Genomic DNA, 11,331 nt, shown 5'->3' with positions numbered 1-11,331 from the left:
AATCTGATGTATCGAAATAGTGAAGTAGATTTGGTTTTATATCCTCATAAAAATTGTGTGTAAAAATGTGATATATCAAACTATCGGTATCGGTGTACAATAACTTAATTTTATTATGAAACTTTTTAATCATGTAGTTATAATGAAACTGTTTTTTTTTTAACCCAGTCTCAAATATTTTTTGCATTTTACATTTCATACGCTTCAAGGTTTGAGTATCATCAGTATCAAACTTCGTTACAGGCAACAAATTTTTGCAAAACTGTTACAGCGTGAAGAGCCTCGGAAATTGTTGTTGGCTGAAACTGTTCTTCAGGGTCTTGCTGGTCTTCGTTTTCTTCGTCAGTGTTACGGTTGTTACTTTCAGCTTCTGCGAGAATTTCTTCTTCGGTAGCTAAGGCGCACACGGCAACACTGTCATCTATTCCAATAAATTCCTCTATATCAATTCTTTGTTCTGTAGCAGTAGATCTTTGCAACTGAGTAAACAGCTCACCAAGTGGTATGTTGTCATCTTCATCTGTAGATTGTATCAGTCTCGCTAGCGGAATATCACCGTCGTCCTCCGCTTGTGATGCAGAGAGATCTTTGAAGCCTGCATGGTGAAAACAGTTAGCTATAGTGGTCTGTGTGACCTTTTCCCAAGCTTCCGATATCATTAGAATTGCATCCAGAACAGAAAGACTTTTAATACCTTGGCTGTTTTCAATATTCTGTATCATTTGTAACACTTGAAGTTTTCTGTATTGTGTTTTTAAAGCTTTTATCACTCCTTGGTCCATAGGCTGTAAAACAGAAGTGACATTGGGCGGTAAAAACACAAGCTTTATGCATTTCAGATTGGAGACTACAAATTAATTTTATGCTTAATAGATGTAGTCGCGCTATTCGTAACATCTTCCTTAAATAAATCTTTATAAGTTTCGCATAAATTATTTATATCTGAATAATTTTCATTAGTCATATTATGTTAAATTAAAATTTCACTACTTGGCAACATTAATTTACGTTCTTTTCAATCTATTATAGCATTAACTTGCTCAATCATATCTGTACCCATTAAAATATTATATTGATCGCTAAAATTAACCACATAGAACTTCATTGTTCCTTCACCCGTATCAAAGTACTTATACCAGAACGGAATTTCGATTAAACCTCCATGAGTTGACGTACCGTGAGATGTACGCACTGAAAATTTCTCTGGCTTATAATAACTTTAAAAATATTTCGAAGCTTTTTCCGTAATAAACGATCTTTGACTACCTGTATCTATTAATACTTTTAATTTTGGATCATCCGTTTCAAAATACGGTAAATAAGACTTAACAAAATTAAATTCCATGGCCCTTTCTTTTGAGAGGCCTTTTTGTAAAAATATGCTTCATCTATATGATTAGTGTGGAAAACTTCCTCTGCCACTAACCCTTTACCTAAATTCGTTTGACCTGGGCGTAATTGAGGCGCTGTCCGCATGGACACGTCTTCCGTTTCATTTATATTCCTATTAATCGGACGGTATTGATTACGCTTGAAATAACTATTCTGTGGCTTATTAAACACATTATGTGGATTTGGCTTCCACGGGTATTTTTGATGGAAATTATTATTACTTTGGTTATGATTATGATTATAATTTTTATTATTATTATTTATCCTTGGATTTTGTGGACAATTAGGGTAATTATGCTTTTGATTTATAAAATTGGTGCAATACGAAAATTTCTGCTTGATATTGTCGAACCTACCCTCTGCTTCTAATTGTAAAATTCTGGAGGCTGTTTCCTCAAAACCACAGTTTAACACGTAAATTTGGTCATGATACGGTAAACTATTTTTAAATGAATTTTGCGCGGTATTAATATACGGCTCCATCACTTCATCGACTAACGTTTTCTCACTATATTTATCTAACAACTTACATCTAATAAAAAATAATTTCTGTTTTAACTCAAAAATTAAATCCTTATAACTACCTTTTCTCTTAACATTCGATAATTCAATTAATAAGATATTAAATTCCCTATTATCTCCACATTCTTTCTTTGAGGTTAATTCTATATTTTTCCATTTAAAATCATGATCTACCATTGAGATAGTCATAGCAGCTTTTGATTCTAGTTTACTCAATAACGACATTACATTTGGCGGTGTGTCTCCACCTGCGATTTGTAACCAATGTTTGGCACAGTTTATAAAATTGTAAAGATTAAATACGTCACCATCATATGTGGGAACAAACGATAACAAGCTTTTTGGATCCATATTGTCTATGACAATTGGATTATTACAGTAATTTGAATAACACAAATCACTACGACTGCTCTCACTTTCAGAAGGAGAGTGATTCTCTCCAGTATCCCTATAGCTATATACAAAAGTCGGGGGTTTCAAGTGAAAAGGAATGCACACTTACAGCAAAAATCCGATGATAACCTCCTTGTTCAATTATTCCCTCGAACTTCGTATTTTCACTTATTTATTTTCGAGTTGCGTAACTTTCAATCTTAAAAGATTTCGTGAACTTTTTGTAATTACGATATATTTACTTTTATTCACTTGTTAGGCCCCACGTTGGGCGCCAGTAAAAATAACAGGGTCGAGATTACTTAAAAAAAAAAATAATTTATTTAAACAAATTACAATTTTTACTTAATCTACGACCTTAACTATAGAAAGCTGGTGCGAGAATGACGAGTTCACTTGTGAATTGCTTATATATCTGAGATAAATTGTACATGTCATACATTTCAATTTTTATGAGATGCGTCTCTGCTTGGTCTCCGTCGTCAGAATTTGTTGAGATGTATGATACGCCATCTCTAGCGGCTCGTTTTTATTTTTGGTGCCACTTCAAGAAATTGCTCAATCGGTTGCGATTTCCTTTTTCCACCATCGTCTGTGTTATTAACGATGATGTCATTACTCTCTTCTTCGTGTTGAGGAGAGAGTCATCATCATCATCATCATCATCAGCCCATATATGTTCCCACTGCTGGGACACAGGCCTCCTATGAGGGTTCAGGCCATAATCCACCACGCTGGCCAAGTGCGGGTTGGCAGATGTCACATGTCGTCGAACTTTTAATTCTTGGACATGCCGGTTTCCTCACGATGTTTTTCCTTCACCGTTTAAGCAGTGGTGATGTTATCCACATGCGCAGATAAATTGAAAAATCAATTTATTTCCTGCACGCTCGCCCGGTCTCGAACCCCGACTTATCGATTTTGAAGTCCGAGGTTCTCACCACTAAGCCACCACTGCACTGAGGAGAGAGTGGCGAGTAGTAATACTGTTTATAGGTATTTTCATCGAAGTTGAATGATTTCTGCAACAAGAGTTATCGCGTTAATATAAATTTGTTTACACTTAATTTGACTTACACACATGAGGAAACAACAACAGAAATACAAATAAGTTTGTCAATAGAATAAACACTTACCTCCATGGCCATTGATGCGTTGAAGTAACACAAACGTAGTATTGGTAGACGTATACAATCCACTGTGCTCAAACGACCATAGACTGACTGCAACTGTTCGATCTTATATAGTACCATTCTTATCTAAAGCAAATTCCGAAGTACAATATAACTGATTCAACAAACTTATCTAACGTTCCTTCGCAACAGGGATCAACCTGCTTTGTGACTTTCACAAAGAATGCGATTTAATATTTACAAATCACTATAATTGAACATTCCTATGACAACCATTGAATAGAATAGTACTGTAATAATCTGGTAATAACAGTAATATCTAGGATACACTAGAATTACAAAAACATATGAAAAAGATTCATCCCAGTCTAGAAAATAATGTTTATGCTGCTAATAGACTGTCTATGTATAGCCATGTACCAACGTATATAATGTGCAATTTGGATGCGGATGATAATATTATCGGATGATAATATTAATCATTAAAATGTGAATACTGTGATGAATATCCCCTGTCACCGTAACTCGCAGGATATGTGTGATTTGTGATCCCTTTAAAGTGTTTAATTACGTTAAGTATTTCTGTCTTAGCATCTAATTTATACTGCTCATTAATTTTTTTAAACTTGCCAACTAATGACAGAAAGAACAATTTATCTTCATCTTCATTAACAATGCGCGAATTCTGTGATTTTTCATCGAAGCGTTTAGCTAATTTTTCAATTAAGACGTTCTCATCTGTGATTGTAGTATTTAATTTTCTTTTGTTTCTTTCTTTGTTTATTTTATTTTGACGATTTTCACTTTCTTCAGACGTAATTTCAGCGTGCTCACTTTCTTCTAAACTGTTTGTTTTATCGGGACTATCTTCTATTATTACCTTTAAAAAAGACATCTGCTGATAATATGCATATGGCCGAATGTTTAGGGCTGCTGAACCACTCTTTGGTTTTATTTTTTTAGCATATCTGGTGTACCCATCTCTTAATGTCTTCCATTTTTTCTGTATTAACATGGCTGTAACAACAAAAAAAAAATATTTATTGGTACAATTTATTGATTAAAAAATATGTTTTTACAGGTATTTGGCAACTGGATGTACATTTATGGATTTGCAATATAGCCACAGGTTAACACTGGTTCCTTAACAAACACTGGTTGGTTAACAAAGGTTCACACTGGGTAGCTGTACATCAGTGTTGCCGCTAGCTAAGTCCTGCAATACCGTACCCGAGGGTGAAAATTGCCGTATTTCAATGAAAATTACCGTACATATATAAAAAATATTTTATTCCATAAAAATCTTACATAATTTATATATATATATATATGTATATATATATATTTCACTCTTCTCTGCCCACAAGATCGGTAACATTTAAATTTTCTTCTATATCTTTATGAGAGTTGGAAGGGTTTTATCTTCTTAAATAATTTCGGACGTCGGCAAAAATTTGGTGCAATTCGAAAAATTTATTTGTAAATATTGTTTCGCCAATAGTGTGCCGCTAATTGTAGACGTCATTAGACGATTTCTGGTTTTGGTTTTGATTAGGTTCACAGCACTAAATATTCTTTCTGAATCTGCGTTTGCATGTGGCAATGACAAAACTTCCAATACAAATCTTGATAAATTTTTGAACGAGCTCTCTGAAAAAGCTAATATTTTGCTCCAGAACTCATCTGGTGACATTAAATCTATTTGTGCGAATGTGTTTTCGGGTAAATGATACATGATGATACATCATGTATAGCCTGTTGCTCTTCGGTTGTTTTATTAGTCATAATACATGGAACCTTTGACATTATTGGCAATAATGATGGTTCCGACGTTCTTAGAGAGTTAGAAGTTTAGCGTTTTTTGGTGAAAAAATATGTAACTTTTGTAATAATAAATCTTCAAAATCGTATCTCTTTTTAATTTGACAGCAACCAGTTTTAATAAAATCTCTAGGTCTATTTTGAAATTCAGCAACCAAATCTGGCCTTGTTTGAATGTTTGGGTTAGCCATTTCCGTCATCACATGCACTCCTAAATACACCTGGTTCACATTTATAAAATATTCTTGTTTGGTAGGATCAACAGTGCTAAGGTCATTTTGGGTTATGTAGTCCCTTTTCATGTAGCAGAAGAGTAGTTTCTGATACGTTTCTCTCATTTTTTTGTCTAGTTCCGTTATAACAATGCCGCTTTTTTGAAAATATTCATTAAGATAGACGAATTTAGGCAGCACCCAACGCAAAAATAAAAAATATAATTTTGTAAAGGGGTCGTTTAAGTCTTTGAATATTAGCTCAGTTGCCATAACACGTTCGTCTAGCCACTTTTTTGTGAAGAATAGTTTTAATGCTTCCCACTGTTCTAACATTCGGATGACAACAGATAAAAGAGAGAGCCAACGTGTTTGAGAAGGATGTAAAATCTTATGAACAAGGGTGTTGGTAAAAGCTTGAAACTCCACAAACTCAGCTTGACGTTTCGAACTGTTCTTGAAAAATCCATAGACGTTTCTGGCCAAATCTTCACAACGTCTTGGCAATTTCTTACACGCTTCGCTGGCACACAAGTGTAAAGAATGGCAAATACATTTAAAAATTATTATACCTGGGTTGCTTTCTTTAAAACGACTAGCAACAGAGTTATGTTTGCCCATTATAACGCTAGCACCATCAGAAACAAATCCAATAATATTAGATAACGGCACATTTCGATCTTGAAAACTCTTTACTATAGAGTCATAAATTGCTTTACCCGTAGCACCCAGATTTGCAGCATCCAAATTATCTTTTTCAAACAAAGGCCGTAATTCCCAAAGTAAACTTGTTATTTTGCTTGTTTGTGGGTCGATTAGACGCACGACAATGCACATTGTCTTAACTGCTGATATATCAGTTGACTCGTCAACTAACACGCTAAACTTACTCTCTCTTAATATTTTTTCTAAATCCTTTTTATGGCCATGGGGCATACACAAACGGATGATTTAAAAAAATAAAAATAAAAGAGCACTCTATTATTTCAAAATTCTGTTTAATTCTCAGATATCACTCAAAATAACAAAAATATAATGTCAAACTAGATCGTTTCATCAAATTACAATAATTATGGCGTTTTAAATATTTTTTGTGTCTACAGAAATGACAAGGTTACCACAGAAGGGAACAAAATCAGTCTTAAATCAAATATTATTCTTATTAATTATGAGATCCATATTTTGTCTTATACAATCAGTCTGAAGACAAACAATTATTCTAAATAATTATGCGAAACTATGTTTTCTTGTTACCTTCTCTGCTATCATCAAATCACAGTGTTTTATTTTTATACATTATTTACTTTTTTTGCTTTATCTTTATATTTATGTCTCTTTCTAACTATTCTCATTATTAAAACTTTCATAATTATTTCAAAATAATGTCTCAACAAAAACAAAGCCTTAAAAAATTAAAAAAATAATAAAAATCACATGTTCCAGCTGAAATACAGTTTCCACAGAAGATTCGAATATACGAACCGCATATTTAAAATATGTTTTCGTTACTATCATCGCTAAAAAATTTGGAAATTAGTGGTTTGGCAATCTTTGGTGGCGAGCTGTCATCACTTCTGTCATCGAAGATAACTGGAAGTCTTTTGGCCATTATTGGTGGTAGGTTTTCTCCATCACTATTGTTTGGATTGGCTGGACGTCTATTGGTAACGTTAGCTTTCAAGCTTTTACCAACAGTAAAAGCTTGAAACTCCACAAACTCAGCTTGACGTTTCGAACTGTTCTTGAAAAATCCATAGATGTTTCTGGCCAAATCTTCACAACGTCTTGGCAATTTCTTACACGCTTCGCTGGCACACAAGTGTAAAGAATGGCAAATACATTTAAAAATTATTATACCTGGGTTGCTTTCTTTAAAACGACTAGCAACAGAGTTATGTTTGCCCATCATAACGTGCTAGCACCATGAGAAACAAATCCAATAATATTAGATAACGGCACATTTCGACCTTGAAAACTCTTTACTATAGAGTCATAAATTGCTTCACCCGTAGCACCCAAATTTGCAGCATCAAAATCATATTTTTCAAACAAAGGCCGTAATTCCCAAAGTAAACTTGTTATTTTGCTTGTTTGTGGGTCGAATAGACGCACGACAATGCACATTGTCTTAACTGCTGATATATCAGTTGACTCGTCAACTAACACGCTAAACTTACTCTCTCTTAATATTTTTTCTAAATCCTTTTTATGGCCATCTCCAATTACGTTTTTAACTATACTTGTACATTTGGTTCTTTTTAACCTAATATCTGCAGCAATTTTTGAATCTGGTATCCCCGATTTTACAATTTCACTAAGGTGGTCCATGGCTTTATAGGAAATGTTGTGTTCCGCCATAAACCCACACAGCTTCAACTCTAGCTTTGCAACTGAATCAGAATGACTGGAACTGTCTTGAGACTTTTTGAAAAAGGATGAAATCGGTTTTGATGACAACTTACATTGCATTTTTCTCAAATGTTCAGCATTATACATGTGTCTTTTCAAAGTAGACGTTTCACAAGATATTTTAGCATCACATATTCGGCAATACGCTTTATAAATACTGTTTGAGTCTTCTTTAATCCAGTTCTTGAATTCCCCCTCTTATTCCCATTGTTTTCTATATTTTTCTGCTCTGTGTGTGGCTTTTTTAACTTCTTTAGGTGTTGAAGGACCTGAGTCTTCACAAGAAGACATTGTTTTGTTACTGTTGTGGACTGTATAATGGTTTAGTCGATAAAAACAACTAAAGTCTTCGATTTCGTTTATTTTTCTTGATTACAAATACACGTTCAATAATACCATAAAATAATACTAAATCTACGAGCTTATATCTACGTAACATGGGGTACAAAGTTTCGGTGGGGAAAGAGCCGCGATATGGACGCCTTGTAGCGGGGAGCGCCCCCGCGGCCACCCGCGCACGCATCTGTCGACTACATGGGAAAGCTCCGTGCGATGTCGACGCTCCGCCTATTAACGCGTGCCGGGCGCCTCGATCCTTTGTTGCTCGTCTGTACTCAACAGTTACTAATACTTCAAAAACTAAAAACTCAACTAAACCATAAAACACGAGATCGCAAACAAAACAAAGGGAGCCGAACAACATAAGCGTAAGCTAGCTGTCACACAATCGGGACTTCCCCGACTTCCTCATTTCTGTGTATAGACTATAGTAAACAGTGCCACAGAATATAATACATTAGAGCGTTTTTTCACCGCCTTTTTCGGGAGGGATCGAAATGTATAATTGGATATAGGATTATAGTTGGATTTAAAAAACATTTCATTTTTTAAATTGCCGTATTTAATGATACGGCAGTGACAATTCTGCCGTATGCCGTACATCGTGTGAATTATAAGGCTAATTGCCGTATGAAACGGTAATTGCCGTACTTTCGGCAACACTGATTCGAGGGCTTTTTCCATAGTTTCGGGCCTCACGCATCGAGTTCGCGACCCTAAAGGTTTTTTTAATCCGCGAACATAAGCCTGAAGGGCTACCTTTTTGTAAAGCGCGCGTTTTGCTTCAACTGTACTTTCGACTATTTCGTGATAGTATGAAGCCATACGTTTGTCATGATTGAGCTATAGCTGTTGACACCTTGCATAATATTCTTGAGTTGAGGACCCCTGCGTAGGCAAAGAAAAAATTGTTGTATAAAGATATTTCATCGCTCTGGTCGGAAAAATTATTAATTAATGCCGACCTTATAACAGCCCAATTTTAGGGATTTCCCTTTGAATTCTTGAAGCGCGAGGCAGAACCGGTAATTTTATTTAAAATACCTTTAATTAAGCATAAATTCGATAGTTCGCTACCCGGTCCTGTACTAACATACTGATTTGCAAATAAATCGCAAATTCTTATAAATCGCGATAAAACATTCACATTCCTGTCAAATTGGGGAACTGGAACTGGCCTTAAAAATAACGTCAGAGTCATGTACCGCCATCTCTTCAAAAATACTTTCTAAACTACTTAAACTTCTACAATTATTGTCTAAATACGTAGATTCTTGATCCTCGTAGCGATAGCGAGGTCAACTATCTATGCCACTTATTTTTGAGGATCCTACCGACTGCGCCAATTATGTTTCACACAGTCGGAGGCCCCAAAAACTCGAATTTATTTATTGAAATATTTTAATTATAAAGATTACAATAGGTCTCGTACGATGCAATTGCTAAAAAATTATTAATGAATGTAATTCTAAACTTATTTTACATGAAAACTTAAAATTACGTTGCACCAAAAGAATTCGCTAAAACCAGTGATAAGACGTTCCCGTGCGAACTGTCGACTCAGTGTTGCATTTGGGGACCGTTGGCGTAACTCATTTGCTTTGTTTAAAAGGAATATGCATTATAAAACAATTGTTTATTTATTACACGATTTATTCATCTTCCCTGACAACTATATTATCCAAAAAGTCTGCTGGTGCTGATACCTAACCCAACCTAGGTATCAAACAAGTGTCATTGCGTGTGCACAACAACCTTCAGTACGCCGACCAACTAAACAGTTACAGCAGTATTCCGCTATTAGTGATCTGCCAGAAATATTGTTATCTGTTAAAATATAATCATAGTAAATCTTCCTCGACATGTGTCGTGATTTTATCAGAGGAAAATTATGATCAGATTAATCAATGTTTTCATTGCATACTTCAATCTTATTTCCACTATTGGCATGGGAACGTATATGTACGTATGCGCCACAGTATTCAGAGGAAGCTTGAGTATTTGATACTTTCCCAAAGCGAATACAATTAAGTCTCTATATTCTAATATAGGAAAGGCCATAACATTATTTCGGTCAGCAGCAATACTCTGGAAGTTGGCTGACCGACATATTCATATTTAGATCTTCTATCATATTTGACAGATTACTTTCTAAATTAATTCTTTCTCTTACTACATTCAATATTTCATTTGCATAATCATGATTTCTAATGCGAGCACCAAAATTATTTAAATAAAGCCGCTGCTATCTTAAAAATCTGCATTATGTGTGGTAGAGATCTAGGGAAATATTCTTGCCTTGGGATTTTATAATCTCTTTTAAAATATCAATTTACCACCTCAACCACCCATCGACAAAGAGTAATGCAACCGCTTCAAATTGCTTCAGCTGTTGTCAGCTCGTGCTCGCCTTCCAAAATATTCCAAAAGACTTATACAGTCTCTAAATCCCCTATCTACTATGAAAATCACTCTGTCTGAAATACAACCTAAGAGGCAATGTTTCAGTACTGAATAAAGATGATGATTTGTATGGACCAAAACAATTCAAAATATAACTATCACTAGCAACAATTTCAAAAGGTTTAACAAATTCCTGTAATTTTGCAGCGAGTATGAATCTTTTTGACACGAGTAGTTTGAAACACAATGGCCGATGACGATGAGGAGTGGGCCCGCATGGGCCATTGTGTACTGGGGCCATCAAAGATAAAGAATGACGCGTCCAAGGTATGACAAAAAATAAAATGCGCCTGCGTGGGTTCATTTGTGCAGTAATACATAAAGGGTTTTATATCGATAACAAGAGGAATCTTTGTTTCGGACTGTTTGGATTTGTCTCGAATATAGGTACTGAACAACATTCCTAACTGCCAAAAATAAACTTTTATAACCATACAAGGTATTTTTAAAGAGGTGAGCTCTCAGGGTAAACTCTAATCGTAAAACTGAACAACTGTCCCAAGGGAATCTACATACATAACTTTTCATACAAAATGGACCGATGAAGCGATAATTATTTATGAAGTACTAAATATATATATATATATATATATACCTAGTCTTGCCATAAATATTGTAATAAAGAAAAAAGAAAATTGTTAACTGCA

At 34.8% G+C, this 11,331-nt stretch overlaps 1 protein-coding gene across 1 annotated transcript; it reads right to left on the bottom strand.

Moving 5' to 3' along the window:
* Window positions 1-227: 227 nt before the first annotated feature.
* On the bottom strand, window positions 228-9,644 carry LOC119839286. Its single transcript, XM_038365523.1, has 5 exons — window positions 7,441-9,644; window positions 5,374-6,153; window positions 4,321-4,457; window positions 3,249-3,329; window positions 228-785 (listed from the first exon to the last, which is right to left on the bottom strand). Exons 1-5 carry the CDS (start codon window positions 7,967-7,969, stop codon window positions 228-230), a joined length of 2,085 nt encoding a protein of 694 aa, XP_038221451.1. The 5' UTR covers window positions 7,970-9,644.
* Window positions 9,645-11,331: the final 1,687 nt, after the last annotated feature.

Source organism: Zerene cesonia, unplaced genomic scaffold (assembly GCF_012273895.1).
Source record: "Zerene cesonia ecotype Mississippi unplaced genomic scaffold, Zerene_cesonia_1.1 Zces_u011, whole genome shotgun sequence".
Taxonomy (NCBI): domain Eukaryota; kingdom Metazoa; phylum Arthropoda; class Insecta; order Lepidoptera; family Pieridae; genus Zerene; species Zerene cesonia.
Note: the sequence above shows the minus strand (reverse complement) of the source record. Positions and strands in the feature narration are given on the sequence as shown.